At 44.0% G+C, this 18,622-nt stretch overlaps 1 protein-coding gene across 2 annotated transcripts; it reads left to right on the top strand.

Moving 5' to 3' along the window:
- Window positions 1–12,741: 12,741 nt before the first annotated feature.
- Window positions 12,742–16,822, top strand: LOC118313038 (microfibril-associated glycoprotein 4). Of its 2 annotated transcripts, XM_035638240.1 has the most exons (5): window positions 12,742–12,895; window positions 14,675–14,872; window positions 15,765–15,861; window positions 16,087–16,254; window positions 16,402–16,822. In XM_035638240.1, exons 1-5 carry the CDS (start codon window positions 12,887–12,889, stop codon window positions 16,668–16,670), a joined length of 741 nt encoding a protein of 246 aa, XP_035494133.1. In that variant the 5' UTR covers window positions 12,742–12,886; the 3' UTR covers window positions 16,671–16,822. The 2 variants fall into 2 exon arrangements, with proteins under 2 accessions (XP_035494133.1, XP_047190033.1); XM_047334077.1 differs by lacking the exon at window positions 12,742–12,895 and having other exon boundaries at window positions 14,642–14,872.
- The last annotated feature ends 1,800 nt before the right edge of the window (window positions 16,823–18,622 follow it).

Genomic DNA, 18,622 nt, shown 5'->3' with positions numbered 1-18,622 from the left:
CGCTCTGTGGATTCCAGGATTTTCAAGCGACAGCCCCCAGAGAGAACAGGTGTGAACCCCATGCACCCGTTTCATCCGCTTCCCAACGCGGAACAAAGCGAGCGCGCCGCCGATGGGCGGCGGTGAGCGGTTAAATGGCCCAGAACCTGGATTCTTTAACGAACTCCGGGGCGTCAAGGTGCAGTCGCGTTGGCCTTCTGTTCGCGACGGCTCCCAAAATGAAAAAGACGTGGTGTGTAAATAAATACTGAGGTTTTCAGTTGGAACGAGCTGCTGGAACGGGAAAATGAAAAACGTATCAAGCGAGGCGACGACACACAATGAGGACTTCTCCATTTCAAACGCCGTGCAGGTGAACAGAGACGACGCGCGAGGCCCCTGCCGCCGGCTCGACCGTAGCTGAGCAGGCCGCCCATGCCGGCTTTTGTCAGTTGCACGAATGTGAGACAAACCTGCATTAACTGATTAGTTGCGTAACGTTAGTTCGAACGTGTTTCTTCCAGACAGTTTGCGATTCGCGTGTGAAGTCCTCTTTTAGCTCCGTTTTGGTCTCCACCGGCTCCAGAGGGGAATATCTCCCTTGAGCTGCCAAACTCTCCACATACGAGTTGGCCAGCTGTGGTCTCTAACTGTGTCCGTCTGGAACTGACGACGCTCCGGTCGGTTGGAGTGAACCAAAAGAGACGGGCCCGGGCTGACAAAACCAAAACAATGAGCCGAAAGACGCTATCACACCATGTTGAGCCGAGGGGGAACAATTCCCTGTGGATTCATCAACTATAATAATTCATATGGCCCGCTTCAAGGCTTGTACTATTTTCAGCATGCCCTGATACCTTTAGGGAATTTGCTTATCCGGAAAACACTCTGTCATGACAAGCATGGAGAATCAATTTGATAAAACAAGAGCAGACCTCCGGCCTTGGCGCGGACCTCCGCCGAAACTTGTGTCTTCCCGTCTCCGTCTGACCTACTTGTTTTTTAAAGTGTCGAGTTTTAAGATACGACTCAAATTGTCACGTTCTCCCCCGTTATCTCGCAACGGTGAAGAACCCCTTCAAAAAAACCCCCTCTGCGTCCAGATATGGATCTGGATCCCTCCCAGAACTCACCTGTTCACCTGTAATCACCTGTTACCAAGGCCGAGACGTATCTTTAGTTAAAAAAAGAGATCTTTTTGAGTGTTCCAGCCAACAATCAGACAAACCGAATCAATCACTTAACCTCCTTGGCAGCGGCCACGTCAATCTTTCACCATTGGCCAATCAGAACTTCTTCCTCCTTGACTGAACTTGTCCTTTACACTGATGCAGTTTTTTTGTGGAATCCCTGTGAACTATGTTTTTTACAAAACGACGTTTTGTAAAAAATATGATCTACCATAGAATATGTGCCGTATATTGTTTTGCTGGACAGTCCTTTTATGTCTGATGAACACATAATTGGCCTGCCTGCCGCCCACAGTTCCCCCACAAGGCCGACGTCTCGTTCGCCCGGCAGACGTGTTGCGTAACAAAGTTTGGCACAAATGTTCACTCTGCTTTCTCAAGTGAACGTTTTGTTGGATTCACATCGCAGTGACAGAGTGTGCATAGGCTCCCTGAGCATTTACTTTTGATTTCCGTCCATCCCTTTGTGCTTCTCTAGCCCCCCCCCATCTCTCTGTCTTCTTTATTTACCCACCACCCTGCTGTATTTGGCGAAGCCCCAGTCGTTTTTTGGCACAGTTCCTGCTGCAAGGTTCCCGTCTCACGATCTATCACCATCATTGGCTCAAAATTTCTGCATTGTAGAAGTGCCTCTCCGGAATTCCACACAGGGATACACAGTCACGCGCACACACACACACACACACACACACACACACACACACACACACACACACACACACACACACACACACATTCACAGCCCAGGTCAAAATGCTGCTTGGCATGGAACAGGAGCCGGATATATCATTTTTATCTTTTTATTTATTCATCACTGTCTTTCCATCCATCCACTGGCTCTTGTCTCCTGGGCAGATATCAGCCTGATGAATAATTTACTAATGTTAAAAGAGACCACCTGAGGGGGACAGAGGAGGGGCGAGAGGAAACAGAGTTCAGGGGGAGAGAGTAAAGTGGGGGGAATAAATAGAGAAAGAAAGAAAATCCTGTTATGACACAAACGGGGCAAAAGGAGAAGGATGCACAGCCTGAACACATATCGATGCAGAGCTGCCTGTGATCATGTTTAATTAATGATGGAGAGATCGTCTTATTAAGGGCACAGGCTGAAAGAGAAGCCCGGGAGGGAAACACATAGGCAGGTGGCAGGAGGAGGAAGAGCAGGAGGAGGAGGAAGAGGAGGAGGGGGAGGAGGAGGGGGAGGAGGAGGAGGAGGAGGAGGAGGAGAAGGAGGTCAGGGAGGTGGAAGAGGAGGAAGAGGGGGAGGAGGAGGAGGAGGAGGAGGAGGAGGAGGAGGAGGAGGAGGAGGGGGAGGAAGAGGAGGAGGGGGAGGAAGAGGAGGAGGAGGAGGAGGAGGAGGAGGAGGAGGGGGAGGAAGAGGAGGAGGAGGAGGAGGAGGAGGAGGTCAGGGAGGTGGAAGAGGAGGAAGAGGAAGAGGAAGAGGAGGGGGAAGAGGAGGAGGGGGAGGAGGAGGAGGAAGAGGAGAGGAGGAGGAGGAGGAGGTCAGGGAGGTGGAAGAGGAGGAAGAGGGAAGAGGCGGAGGAGGAGAGGAGAGGGAGGAGGAGGAAGAGGAGGAAGAGGAAGAGGAGGAGGTCAGGGAGGTGGCAGATAGTTTCCCTCACTGAAAGAAAACAGAGGTGTAAACGAGCCACGGGGAGGACGTGGGGGTCTCGGGGAGAGGAAGTTCTGGAGGCGTCGGGTTCCACCCGGGCTCGTCTGCAGCTCTATTAATAGAAGTCATCACATCGGTGACGGGAAACCAGCCAATTATAATGGAGCCTCACTACCGATGGTAAGAACTCCCTCACTCAGTCGTACACACTATATTTGCAGAGCTTGTCAGACCTGTTGTCTCCATCGCTCAGTGTCACCTGGATCGTCTCTCCGTCCGTGGGGAAGACGTCTAACCTCCGGCTCTGTACAGGAAACCTTGCTGCGAAAAAAGTTGGTTATAACTCGAATCAGCCCGAGGGGCTGCGAGGCACTTGGGAATTCTGTGCTTCCGGGGGGGATGTAAGTCACTAATGTTGCTGCATTTTTTTTTCTTCTTCCGCGCACTAGGTTTAAAAATCTTTTTTGAAAATGTTTCCTGTGTAACTGCCTTTGCTGCGCAAAAACACTAACGTCGGATTGTGTGTGAGTGTCTGTACGAGCTCACGGGTATAAACAGTTTGACCGCGAGCGACTAATTAGATAAAGGAGTCGTGAAATTAATTCATTTGATAATGGCAGGACAGCTGATCACGGGACCAGTGGATCGGTCGACGCCTCGCGCGTTAACATTTCATGCGCGTACTTGCTCCCGTGCGGTTTTGCTTGTACAAATGCAAAGTCAGATGCACCGATCTCTCTCAGCGACACCAACGTAAATCGCTCGTAGAATCGCCTGACGAACGCCGCCGGTTCGCGAGGAGCTCCGTCTTTTTTCCGGATGTCATCAATTAGCATGATCAACTGTCGTAACATTTCCGTGTACGTCTCCTCGATCCGCTGTGTGGAGGGGAGGTGTTTCCCTTAAGTCATTTTTTTTTCCCCCCCGTGAGCCATAGGAACAGATCTATGCGTAAAGTTGGTTCTTGCACAAATACACACGGATCCCATAGCTGTGGATGGGCAGGCGAACACCTCCCAGATGTTCCTTCCCGCCATCTGCGTGTGTTTATGAATGAGAGGCCAATTTTTGAAGTGCTTTGGATAACAGCCCTTTGTAAAATGCCAATTTTATTATTGACATTAGTGTTTTTACAATGATATGGGATACGACTGGAAGCCATATAGGAATATCTCCCTATATGGAGTCTGGGGGTGGTGGCGAGAGAAAAAGTCCAGTTGAAGATATGGATTGATGTGATGCTGAGCTGAATTCTGACAGTGGCAGAGAACAGGAACGTCGACCGGATGATGGTGCTCACAGAGGTCATGGAAAAATTGGATTGGTCTGAAGTCAAACGTGTGAATGGACTCAGTCGGCCGTCTGAGTTGGAGGTGAGAAAAGGGAGAAAAAAAGGATCAAAACGAATGGAGTGAGAAGGAACATTGTCCTTTTGATTGAACATTTGCTGAGCTTCAGGTGAGTCGCCACAGGCCTCCGGAACAACCTCGAGGCGGACCACCACCAAAAACCTTTTTGATATCATGTTTGACAGAATTCAATATCTTTTTACAGACATGCCATTCAAACAATGATGGTAAACCAGTGAGAGACATTTGCACGTTCACATTTTGGTCAGTACTTCCCAGCTGTGCATGTTGAAAATAATTTCCTGAGACTATAAAAGTGTATATGTATAAAAGCCACCCGGTGACCCAACTAAAATATAAGATATGCAAACAAAAATGAATGGATTAACCTGTTCAAAATAATAACCTCATTTAAGCTTTGGCTAAAATTGACACTTGTCAGTTAAGCATCCGAGCAACATGCACAATTCACAGCCACACCAGTGGTGCTGTATATACTGTAACATCTCCCATGATCTCTCAAGAACACGCGCAGCAACAAAAAAGTATAATTAACGTTACTGCCTACGAAGAAGCATTATTCTCGACCTTGAGGGAACTCCTTTCGGTGCATTTGAAGACTTTTCAAGACTTTGCAGATACCCCTGGTTTTACAGATGTCTTTGAACTCATCTGAGGTATGAACAGACATTCGTCCAACAGACATTCTCCCGCATTTGATCTTTTTAATGATGGCGGTGGAGAGCGCTGTCTGACACGCCACTCTAAAATCTCTCGTAGGTGTTCAACTGGGATGAGACGTGGAAGTCTGGTGTAGGTTGCACGGTGAATGCATGCAGCGTTAACAGGAACAGGAAGCGAGCGAGTTATTCAGACTCACACGCCGAGAACCGGTTACGCCGCTGCTCCCCCTCGGAGACAAATCATTTTATAAAGACCAAACGAGCCACTTATGCTGCGCTTCAAATTTGGACTGCTTCGTTGATAAGTGAAACAAACACATAATAAATTTGTGAATTGGCTGAATCTATTCCTTTTAGCGTTGATGATGGATTTTATTATGTAACTGAAAGCAAGGGAGGCTTTGCTGCCAGCAGTTTACACACACACACACACACACACACACACACACACACACACAGACACACGAACACTTGGGAAGTTCCTTTTGTACCTGTTTACATTTGTCGTGATCAATTTTCTGATAATCTGCACCAAACTGTACTGTGACCAGAAATATTTTCAAGATCCATACATTCATACATACAAAAATATTTAAAGAATATGTCCCGTCTGAAATTGTTAAAGAAAGTAGGGGGGAAAAGCCCCTTTAACCGAATCCACTACAAAATGTAATGAGTTCTTCCCTGTCCCACGCCCCATATGCATAATTCACATCTTTTAGCATAATCCTGCAGACAAACACAACCGTTAGTTGTTAGACAAGTTCATTATCTGGACCACCTTAAATTTTTTTGTAAACAAATTGGATTTGATTGAGAAAACGTACAAGGCACGCCATGTACAGTACTCAACAGGGGGCACAACTGCTCAAAGGTATGAATGTAAATGTAGTGAACACAAAACCCCTTTATTTGAGCATGTCAAGGTTTTCTCAGGTGTTGGTTGATTTTGTTGTTGTCCATTTACAGTGATATCGACTCAGTCAATAAACATTCCCTAGAATGTGTGACGCACTTGCACTGCAGAAACATAACCTTAATGTAGACAACAGCGTGATCCCTTCAGGGTCTTAGTGTTGTATTGTGCATACAAATATGTTCAGCCAGCATGGGCTTAGAGGACACCACATAATAATGTAATGCTGCTCCAGATTGGAGTGCATACATTTTCATATGATGCCATAAAAAGTCCACCCACAAAAAAAACGCCACTTCACATAATTAACATAATTAGTTTTACAGACCTTAATTTGGACGATAAACCTTAAATGGCAAAACACGGTTAGTCTGTTGAATAATGTTCAATGCAAATTGAATAATGAAGCACGGATTGTTTTTTATTTAACTTTCGACACAGAGTTAGCCAGCTTAAACCCGCCACTGTTAAAGAAATTAATCCAGTTTTTTGATATTCTATTAATGATCTGGGGTTGTGTTGGGCTTCTTCACGAAAAAAAATTGACAGTTAGTTGGAGCCAGCATACAACACAGGAGAAAATGGGACTACATTTTTTAAGTCTCCAAATTCACAGCTCACACTATTTTCCTCGTGAATGTCTTCTAATCCGTCGAGATATGACGAACCGGTTCTCAGTGAACATGAATAAAGTAGTTTGACATTTTGGCAGCTGGTTAGCTTAGCATAAAGGCTGGAAACAGCAGGCCTGGTTCTGTCCGAGGCTAACGAGCACCTCTGAAGCTAACTAATTAACACATATCTCGTGTTTTCTTGAATATATTTTTTTGTTTCTTTTCAGACCAAAAGCAAAGCAACTTTTCATTTCACTTCATTTAATTTGTTGACTGACAACTTGTGATCTCCCTGTAATACATCTGTCCAAAACTTCCAATAAAGCAACTCGTTGGCGCTAACACCGACAGCTAGCTCCAAGAGGCTTACAACTTGTTAGCTTACGGTGTAAGCTAGCTAGAAATGGACACGCTGACCATTGTCTGTAGTAATGTGTCTGTGCGTTTGTTCTCAGCTGTTCGGGCTATAACATTTGCTTCACACCCTAACACGCAGGAAAAAAAATCATATTTTTTTTGTGGGTTAATATGTCAGACAATTTCTTTTTCGGTGCAGTTTCCAGTCTTTATGCTAAGCTACACTAAGCTAACCAGCCAGTTGGCTTCATGTTTATCAGCCAGATACATTTAAAGTACACAGTACAGTGTTGATTTTTTATTTTTTTATTATAAATTTTTTTAATTTAATTCTCCAAGAAAGCCCATTTTTCAACGAAACACCAACTCTTTAACTTTTGGCTTTGTAATACTATTTGTAAGATGCCACTAAATGTCCCTCTATTCCCCTGAATTCCCTTTTTTTTTCTTTCTTACTGACCTACATGTTATGAATATTAAATCTGCGAGACGAGAACGCCGAAATCAAACAGAGGCCGTCTGATCCTGGTCTTTTCAAACAGGCTCTTTGGTATGAGCGAAGGGAACCGAGTCGTACCTAAGTGAGCGCCGTTCTTTTTGTAGTTGTGCCCAAATTTTCACAGCCTCGGGTGATAATTTCACCCCCTGAAATACAACACAAGGTGGAAACCTAGTACGTAGTATGGGTGTATGAAATTTTGGTCCATTTGTTGGAGGGATATTCCTTTCACTGTTCGAACCGGTTCATGTTGAAAGAGCAACAGCTGACCAATGGACTAACTTCATCAGTCAGTCAGTCAGCAGGGGACAGACATTCACACTTATCGGCCCCCACTGTTGCCGTCCTGCTAAACAATAACGAAAAAAACGAATAATGACCCATTTGAATGGCCCTCGGGCAGGAATGAGGCCATGAGACCCGTCTCCCGTCAAAGAGCCTGAATTCCCCTTCCGCAGAAGAGCTGCACTTCCTGGTTCCCAGGCTCCAGTTCTGGGGACAGACGACTGAAATTAAGCACGCGACTGAAGCTCAAGCGAGCGGTAAAACATGTCTGCAACGGCGGGGGCGAGATTATTTGTCGTCGGCGTTTGCCCTCGGATGCAGGGGATCACTCGGAGTCCACATCATCGATTCTCCCGGCGCTGCTCCGTCCTCGCTGCCTCCCTCACACGTTCCCTTTCATCCGCTAATGTGATCTCCCTCCTTCCCTCGAAGTCTCTCTTCATTGAGATGCCATCTCGTTCCCCACCATCCATCAGAGCATCGCCTCCCTCTCCCGCTCCCACTCCTCTTATCTCATTACTCTCTCTAATTAGCCCCAAACGAACCCGTAGGAACCAATAACACGCCTTCGCTCGCGCATATCAATGAGGTTCTCACACACACACACACACACACACACACACACATCTGTGAAGTCATGTTTAATTTGAGTGCATGTGTGTGTGTGTGTGTGTGTGTGTGTGTGTGTGTGTGTGTGTGTGAGTGTGAGAGTGTGTGTGCGTTGCTCGCATCACTTTTTTGATATTTGAATTTGCGTTTGTCAGACCTCATTTTGGATTATGCAATTGAGAAAGACTGTGTGTGTGCATGCGTGCCTGCATGTGTGTGGGTGTGTGTATGTGTGTGGCCAGCTTGTAACTCAGTTGGACACAGGAAATGGGTGGGAACACACGCACACACACACACACACACACACACACACACACACACACACACACACACACAAGCACAAGCAAGCGAGCAAGTAAACAAACAAACAAGTGCAAGCTCATTTGTGTGGAATGACTCTGAGCCACACCAAACCTAATTAGCGTTTTTTGATATTTTTAGAAATTCACATGCCGGTAGAAGATGTTTGTTTTCTTTAAATGTCTCTGCAGATGTTTTTTTCCTTTCTTTTTTCCCCCCGACATGATAGATGGTAAATATATTAACATTCAGACGGCTTTAATTGGAGCGTGCAGAGTGATGTGTTAGAACATGTTGGGGGGGGGGGGGGGGGGGGGGGGGGGGTTTACTGGTCAGTTGTGTGTGACTGAGATGGGAAGTAACCCAAGCACAGCTGCAAGTGCAGCTAAACAAACAGTCATGCATAAAAGATGAGTCCCCCCCTCTCTCTCTCTCACACACACACACACACACACACACACACACAGACACACACACACACACACACAGAGACACACATAGACACACACACACACACACACACACACACAGAGACACAGACATACACAGACACACACAGACACACACACAGACACACAGACACACACACACACACACACACACACACACACACACACCACTATCGAAAAAGTGTTTACCTGAGTTTATTGACTAATTTTCTTTTTTGTAGGATTCCATTTACCAGCTCGCCGTGTTCCTACAAACTGGACAAACAAGGCCCCTCGGTTCCATTTGCTATTTTGAAATTTGTGCACCTGTGTTTATTCCTGTCCTGTCCTCCCCTCCGGCCTCCGTCTGTCTGAGAGGACAGAAAAATACCTCTAGGTGTTGGTTTTTTTATCATCAGCACTCAGCCATGAATCCATGTCTGCGTACGAAATGGGTGACGCTGTCTCTCCCCGAGCCTCGGCTCGGCCTGTTTGGCGTCGTGTAATGAATTAGCAGCACTGCCTGTTATGACAGTGAGTGTGTGTGTGTGTGTGTGTGTGTGTGCGTGTGTGTGTGCACAAGCGGTTCATGGTGAATCGATAGTATCTGTGGAGTGAAAGGAAACAAAAACCTCTCCTCGCCGCCTCTGTCTCACAGCTGTATCTATTTCCTTTCATTATATGTGCACGTCTATCTGCTCATCAACTGTCCCCCCCCCCCCCCCCCCGACCCGTCTGTCTCTCTCTCTCTCTCTCTCATTTCCCCCCTCAGATGCCCAGAAGCACAGTGAGTGACTTGAAGGGCAGAGGATGAAAACACAATTTAACCACAGAGAACAAGTGGCCGACAGCGGCAGAGGGGAGAGGGAAACGAAAGGGGACGGACCGCGTAAAATATAGACGGAGGAAAGAGGCTGCCTCCGATATCGATCTGGTAATCCTCATTGTGTTCTCTGGCGATTCTAATCTTCCTCCTACACAAGAGGAGGAGACGCAGGGGAAGGGCAAGAGAGGGAAGGAGCACATGGCTTCAGGATGAGATGCTGAGAGAGAGAGAGAGAGGAGGAGGAGCGTTGCCATCCAGTGGCGCAAAAGAAACGCTGCAGCCACTTTTCGTTGACAAGCCCCTGTGTTCCTGCGCGCTGATGTGTTGCCATGTGTTGGTTTGTGCCGCCGCTCATTCCGGACTATTCAGTCCAAGAGCACGAGACCTCAGCTCCTCTCGGCCGCGGGTCACTGGCCCTGGAGACGCAGAGCTGGAAAAACACAGGGAACATATGGTCTGCGTGACTCGCTCTGACCTTGGCCGTGGTATTTTTTCGGGCACACGCGGATAAATAATCACACACACTCACACAGAATACAGGTTTTCCGGGTCCTATGCAAATATTTACTCTCAAGAATAACAAAACACTACATGACTTGACAGAATGTGGCCAAAGGGCGCGTGCTGTGCTTTTAAGTTTTGACCAAGGCCGCTCGGAACTTAATGCTGCTTCATGCACCTCGTTCGCAGCCAAGCCGTGCGGCCTTTGGCGAATTATGGGTGCGACTTCCATCGCCGAACCGGAAAAATGGCAAGCAGCCATGGGAACGGTCGTCAGCAGGTTACGCTGAGGAGTCGAGGGGACGTCACCTGTGACATCTCAAAATGAGATAACGTAGAGTCATTGCTCTGCCTTCTACTATCAAGGGATGGGAGGACGACCTGGAAAAGTGTACTCAATATATAAATGTGTATATATATATATATATATATGTGTGTGTGTGTTTCATATGCTACATCACAGCCTCTTTGCCTGACTCCTAATCAATGGCTCAAGCGGGTGCTTTCCTAAACTAGCTATGGATTCAAAAATCCAAGAACTACAAAAGTCTTGGAGGGAAAAAAAGGACAATTAGTTTGCCTACAGCATACAGCGGCTGCTGGCTTGTCGGAAAGTTAGACAACAACAAAAAAAGAAATGTTGACAGATATTTCCACAACAAGCGCATGCTCCATTTGAATAAGAAAGAGGAAAAGTATCTGGCTGGGGGTGAAACACAGTACAGAGAGTTTTAAGAAATTGATTAAATCTCCAACAGGACGAATGGATAGACGTGTATACATGAAATAATCGTTTATCAAAATATCACAGCAACTATATCTCAGGCCTCAAAAAACAGTACTTTATTCATTTATTTATTTATGTAGCACTTTGTAACTTAACAAAGTCACAAAGAGCTTAACAGAGAGAAAAGAAAATGGAAATCAGCAACTAAAACAAGAGAGAAAAAAATGCAGTTGCACACAAGAATGAAAAACAACATATGTCGAACATTCCTAAGAGCTTTGAGGTTTTAAAAGAAAAAAATATTTTAAACATGAGCATGACAGGAAACTTCTTAAACAGTATGATGTGAAGTAGTTCACAGGGTTCCCCAAATAGTTTTCAAGCATGCCAAGCCAAGGGCCAATGTAAACACACACACACCCCCACACACACACACACACACGTCTACATTCCCGACAGGAGTTATGCCACTCATACAATAGCAGTTATTGATTTTACTAGAATTACTGGTCATGATGCAGGCAGCTTTACCGGAGGACCATATGGAGCAGGTAGAGCGGAGCAGGTAGGGGTCATGGGAGCAGGTAAGGGTCATGGAGAGCAGGTAGGGGTCATTGAGAGCAGGTAGGGGTCATCGAGAGCATGTAGGGGTCATGGAGAGCAGGTAGGGGTCATGGAGAGCATGTAGGGGTCATCGAGAGCAGGTAGGGGTCATGGAGAGCAGGTAGGGGTCATCGAGAGCAGGTAGGGGTCATGGAGACCAGGTAGGGGTCATGGAGAGCAGGTAGGGGTCATGGAGAGCATGTAGGGGTCATCGAGAGCAGGTAGGGGTCATGGAGAGCAGGTAGGGGTCATGGAGAGCAGGTAGGGGTCATGGAGAGCAGGTAGGGGTCATGGAGAGCAGGTAGGGGTCATCGAGAGCATGTAGGGGTCACGGAGAGCAGGTAGGGGTCATGGAGAGCAGGTAGGGGTCAAGTGCATGGTGTGGGATGAGGAAGTAGAACAGCGCAAACTTTATTCACATGTTATGATGACAGATGTGTGAGTGGGTCAGCGAGGGCCAGACATTTGACTCTTGTGGTCCGGATATTTCTTCGCAGATCAAGTAAGATATTTTCTTCAGATTTTATTTTTTTTCCCGAACAAAAATTGCTCTTTAGAAGATAGAAAAGTTAGCCGACCCCTGATTTTGTTGTTATTTTTTTAAGGCATTAACCGCACATGTCTATTGTGGAGGGGGGGGGGGGGGGGGTTTGTGGTCATGGTTAGATATTGTGAAAGATGCACAGGACAAGACGTGTGCGCTTACATTCAGCAATGTTATTTCTCTGGCCTCAACCTAACCACATGAGGGATGTGAGAGTGTGGGGCGTACAGTCAGACCCTCCCCCAATTCTACGTACGGTTTTAAAAAACAACAACCGGCAGTCATTTATTAACATGGATTATACGTCGACTGGAGCAAAAACCTTGCACCTCTCTCTCTCTTTATCTCTCGGTCGCTTCCACAGAACAATACACCAGCAGAAGCCTGACAGACAGAGAGAGAGAGATGCATGAGAATGAAAGAAAGACTCTCCACTCTCTCATTGACCTTTTCCTGGTCCGTCGTTCAGAATCCCCCGGGTTTTGATTTTTCCTCTCCGTGTGAGATGAGCCATCAACAACTGTGACGTTAATGTCAAGCAGCTCCACCGACTCTGGACAGATCACTCTGTCTCCGTCGACAAGATGTTTCCGCCCAAAACAATGGACACTTCCTGTCTCTCGCCACATCAAATTGAAACCAACCGTGTTCAGGAAAAACTCAAATACGTGAAGGTTGTAAGATAAGATGTCATAACAGGTTGTAATTCTGTAAAACCACTCCCATTCCCTGAAACATAAACCGATAAACTTTAGTCATTGTGGAGGTGTGTGCAAACAAAGTCGGTAAGACAAGCTGTTTAAATATGACCCATTTCCCATCAATGTTTATTCGGACGGGACAACTCAGCCGAGGACAATTGTCATGATGGAGGTAAGAACTCAACCAGAGTCCGTTCTCAAATTAGAGGTTTGACACCAAAACACTAGATCATTTTATAGCATGATGACAAACGTTCTTTAAAAAAAACAACGACAACATTATATTTGTTTTGATTTAATCTGTGTGTGACAACAGACACTGATTCACTCGCATGATGTAATGATTATCAAGAATGTATGAGCCGAGTGTGGTATTTATTAGTAAGAAGAGTCACAATCAAAAGGTAAAACTACAGTGGAAATAACTGGAATGAAAAACAAATGCAGCAACATGAGAGCAGATTAAAGTTCAGTCAGGCAAACGTGGGTGTTTGATTATTTATTATTATTCATTTTACGATAATCAGTCAGAAGATAGTCAATGGTCTTGATAGATTGAAGCAGTCTTTTTTTTTCTTCTCTCTAATAGCTGAAACCTAAACTATTTAACCAATGAGCCATTTCTCTGTTATTATTTGTCAAGGCTGTTGATTGATGTTACTGGGGAAATATGTGTTGACGGTGTAGTGTTGTTAGTTAAATATTAACAGACAGCCTCAGGCCCTGTGCACACACATGAACAGACCTCAGACCTGTGGACACGCTATGAACAAACATCAAGAATTCATTTGATTAATAATTAAGTGAAACATTTAATTTTTAAAAAAAAATGTTATTTTCGTTTTACCAAAACCTGAGTGGCAAAACCTCTGCGCCAGAAGAGATATGGCACAATAATGAATGATACTGGTCCAATAAAAACCTGCAGTGGAATGTGTACGGACAGAAAGGACAACAAAATGTTGTTTGGCTGTTGTTCCTTACTTGAAGCTGCAATGGCATGGAGAGAAAGTGGAATGCAATGTGACAAATGGAGAAGGGAAAAGTTAGGGAGGGGAGGACAAGTCGATGAGTAGCCCGAGTAGAGGAGGGCGGATCAAGACCTCAAGTATTAATAATTGTAAGACTTTTGAAAGAATCAATAGATTTGGTAGCCTAGGACATGGAACCACGTTCTTGGCACTTGAGCATAAACTTAATGTTCACTAATTCAAACTAAATATCTCCGTAGGGTTAGCCCTACTGCCAGCCACCTCCAAACACACACACATACACACACACAACATTTGTCTACGCCCAGTTATGTTAACTTGTTCTGTTCTATTTTATTTATTTTTTTATTTTAAATAATTATTATTATTTTTATTTTTTTGCTTAAATCCATGTGTGTGTGTGTGTGTTTGTGTGTGTGTGTATGCATATATATATATATATATATATATATATATATATATATATCTTCTTCTTTCTCTTTTTCTATTTTCTATTTTATCTAATTATTTTTAAATCAATTCATTGTTTTAGACCCAAAGGAAAAAAGTCTATACTACTACAAATATCTAAATTTTGTATTAAATGATCCTAAATGGTACCTATCCACACTGATACTGTTGGGGGTAAATGGGAATCAAATCTTGGTTCACAGTAAGTTTGAGACTTTTGAGGAGCAGATTTAAAAAATACATAACATTTTTCAAAGACACTCAAAAGTAAAAATGTCCTCTACGTGTTTTGTTTTCGGGTGACAGGAGAAACTCTTGGTCTAATATGTATATATATATATATATATATATATATATATATATATATATATATATAATGTATCTTATATATATATAAGATACATTACAAGAGGGCCTTGAAAAAACATTCATTCGACTGATTAATGCTGCAGCTTTGCAGATATGCACCATAAAAGATGCTAATTCAATCTCTTCACATTTCTACCCAGGTAACATTATTGGTAGCCCTGCTGGTCTCGGTGGCCTCGGCCCGCTCGGACCTTCAGTCTCACCTGTTCGTCGACTGTAATGACATCTATCGCCATGACAACACCAGCTCCAGCGGGGTGTACGCCATCTACCCGGGGGGTCCCACCACCCCGGTGCACGTGTACTGTGACATGGACACTGACGGAGGCCGATGGACCGTCAGTACACCTCCCATTCTGTATCTGTTTAACACTAAAAACAATCATCAGACCCTGTAGATGCAGACAGATTTGACTTATTTGAGATGTGTCTCCTCAAAAATGTGATTTTAAAGATGTTAACAACATTCAACCATCGTCTGACTCCTCCGTTCTCCCCAAGTCTAAGAAGCATTTTATCTTCTTATTTTAGCTCATTGTTTTTGGTTTCTCCTGCTTCTCTCAGTCAAATAAACCTACTGTAATCCTACTGTATTTGCCCAGCACCTAACTCCAGACAAATTTTTACAACTTCCACGTGTAGTCGGAGCATTTAGCAGCTTAAAGAGCGGGACACTTTCCAACTGGTGGAGACCAAAAACTGAGGTTGTTGCAACTCAATCAATGCAGCTCTCTGTTAACATGTTGACCAAACATGTTGGGACTATCACTTATTATATCCAGGTGATCAAAGGTCAAGGTCAACAAAAAAGTATGGTCCGAAAAAGACATAAAGAGACAATCGAAAGCTTGTTTTGATCAGATAAATGAAGAGTATCGTTGTGGACTAGAGACACAGCCTGACGCTTGGACAGAACGAAAAATAATCTGTGATCATATAGTTGGAAATGACGTTATTGTGACATCACTATGAAGACAGAAAATCACGTCTTGAAAAACTTTGGCAACCAATGACATTAGAGACATGACCTCAGGTAATTTGTCATCATACGGTATACGTGACCTTATGATATACATGACCCTATGATGTCATTATCACCTACATCGCACACGCAGGGTTTGTTTACCGCTCTGATGCTTTGTTGGTCTTTCTTTTTCGTAGTCATCTGACGTCTTTCTGCCAATTCAATGTTAACAATTGTGTATTTTTTGGTCAAAATGTCCCTTTCAGGTATTTCAGAGGAGGATGAATGGGAACGAAAACTTCTACAGGCCCTGGAAGCAGTACAAGACCGGATTCGGGAATGTGGCGGGAGAATATTGGCTCGGTGAGTTCTGGAGGGAAAAGTAAATCACCAGCAGGGCACCTGTTTGATTGAAGTCCCTCTCGTTGCGTTGCCCGGCGCCTCGCGGCAGATCGACACAGTTATCGACTCGCCGTCGGGGACATAGAGGAGAATTAAGAAGTCAAGCTCAAATGTCCATAAATAACATTGCATGGGGCCTTGGTGCAGGAGGTGAAATGTGACGTGGCTCTGTGTCTGTCTCTTCAGGCCTGGAGAACATCCACCTGATGAGTTTGAGGAAGGGGTACGAGCTGCGAGTGGACATGGAGTCCTGGGAGAACGAGAAGGCTCACGCCAAGTACGAGTCCTTCTCGGTCGACTCTGAGAGCACAGGGTATCTGCTCCACCTGGGCAGCTTCGTCGGTGGAGACGCAGGTGAGCGGTCACCGCGTGGACCGTGAGCTGGGAAGTTTGGGTTTTGACTGTCGAGGCAAAAAAAAGGGTGGGGGGGGGGGTCTTCCGTAAAATCCATGAATATTTATTTTATGAAACAGATAACGTTGTTTTCAACTTTGTTTCCAGGGGACAGTTTTTCGAATCACGGCTCCATGAAGTTCACCACCTACGACAGGGACCAGGACCAGTGGGAGAAAAACTGTGCCCAGCATTATCTGGGGGGTTTCTGGTACAAGGCCTGCCACATGGCGAACCCCAACGGCATGTACGCGCCCAACGGCGCCATCGGATTTGAGAATGTCCACGTCATTTGGCACGCGTGGAAGGGCTGGAACTACTCCCTCAAATCTGTTTCCATGAAGGTTAGAGCTTCTAATGAGTGCGAATGTCATTAGGCCGATCGACTGCAAGACCAACCAGACTGTGGTCACACCTTGCCTTCCATCCTGCCGGGAGAGGTGGGATGTGGGATCTGTTTTTTTTTGTTCCTACTGAATTCAAAACCAATGGATATGTATACAAAAATAAAAATATGAATAACGTCAAATTTCAGTTTATATTTCATTCATTTTACGTCATTTTTTGCCTCAAAATTACAAGCAGTCATAATATTTTGGATGGAGCAGGCTGCACGCATTGGTTCCCCATGTGTTCTTGTTACCGGAGGTACATTTTTTTTTATTGTTTATTCAGTTTCAAATTTTTGATGTTGCATTTTTTTTTTAACTATTATTATTACTTTGTAATGTACCCAGAGTAAAGTCATTGGTTTTGCAGGTACCGTGACGTCAATCAAAAGTTTTAAATTAATTCACAGTTTGACCTGATGGTGGCGCTGGAGTATTTGAATAGGCCAAGGATGTTATTCAATTAGCTCCAGCATTAAACTGCTTCACACAGATGTATGCGTCAGCAGCGGAGGGTGATTCGGAGAACATCCTCTTTCACGGCACTTTTAAGTCATGATATTGACACGTGTCCCGACGCCGTAAATCTTTTAACAGAGAATAAACCATATAGATAAATACAAAAAAAATGAAAACACCTGACTGGAGTTTCTTGTCTTTTCACTGACTAGAAGTGTGGATTAAACACACGAACGGTGAAGCATAACGTTGAATATTGTAGAGCTGTAGTTCATCACGTCCATGGCTGGATTCACGTCTTTGGAGATGGCCCCCGCTTCCTCCAAGGTCACAGTGCTCAAGGCAACTATAAAAAGCAGTTTCATTATGACCCAGACACCAACCACTTCTCCTTAAGTGGAATTCTAACTTTACAAGGGTTTACTGTGAATTGATGAAGCAATCTTTTTGTTCAAGCACCATGTGAAGTCAAAATAATAAATTGTCAAATTATAGAAAAAGCAGTAGTCGCACAGTGAATTCAGGGCTTTTGTTTTGCGCCTGAAAAGAAAAAATCCAGTAAAGCTAATGTTGTGTTGACATGAAGCCGAACACTGCAGAAAATACTCTATTACTATGAATTACTTTGAATTAAATTCAACAAATAACCATCAGATAAACGTGAGGCGTCATGAGATGGTTAATGGGAGAAGAGAGAAGTAAAACAAACATACAAACAAAAAAATTTGCTTTCCTTTTTTGACTTTTCTCAAAAATGTTTTGGAAAAAGCATTTAAATTAAAACCATCTGAAAACAGAACAGCTGGTGAGACAAGGACAGTCCAAGACAGTTGTTTTGTGTAAGACAAAGAACGGTTGGTAAACACCGTAAGGTTAGGGTATTTTTTGTGATAAAAAAAAAGATAAGTTGTGAGATTAATGTAAACAAAAGTATTAAAATAACGATATTTTCCTCTGAAATGTATAGTGGAGTAGAAAAATAAGAAAGTATATAATACTAGGAATACAATACTTATTCCCAATGCTGCAGGTTTGTACCATTTCATATATACATATATATATAAACATACATCATAATACACAACAAACAATACATCATCATACTCTCTAACTGTAAAGACCTGTATCAGTAATACTGCAATACTGTAGTCATGTATCGAAAGGGGGCGTTATGCTCTAAATTACTATTTTCATTCCTGCAACTTTAAGTTCATTAACATGCATATGGTTTATCTATGTAAACAACAACAATCATAATAACAATAATTATAGTCGATGCACGATTATGTAATCATGATTATAATAATGATGATGACAAGAATGATTATTTTTACAATAATACTTGTTTTAATGTTTTACTTTTACTGAAAACTTCTTTGGCCTCTGAGTGGGATTATTAAAATGACTAAGATCGTCTCGCCTCATTAGCTGATTCATGTTTTTTGGCGATTGTTGATTATGATATTTGCGAGGATGTACAG

This window comes from Scophthalmus maximus, chromosome 8, assembly GCF_022379125.1.
Source record: "Scophthalmus maximus strain ysfricsl-2021 chromosome 8, ASM2237912v1, whole genome shotgun sequence".
NCBI lineage: Eukaryota > Metazoa > Chordata > Actinopteri > Pleuronectiformes > Scophthalmidae > Scophthalmus > Scophthalmus maximus.
This window is presented reverse-complemented; position numbering and strand designations above follow the sequence as displayed.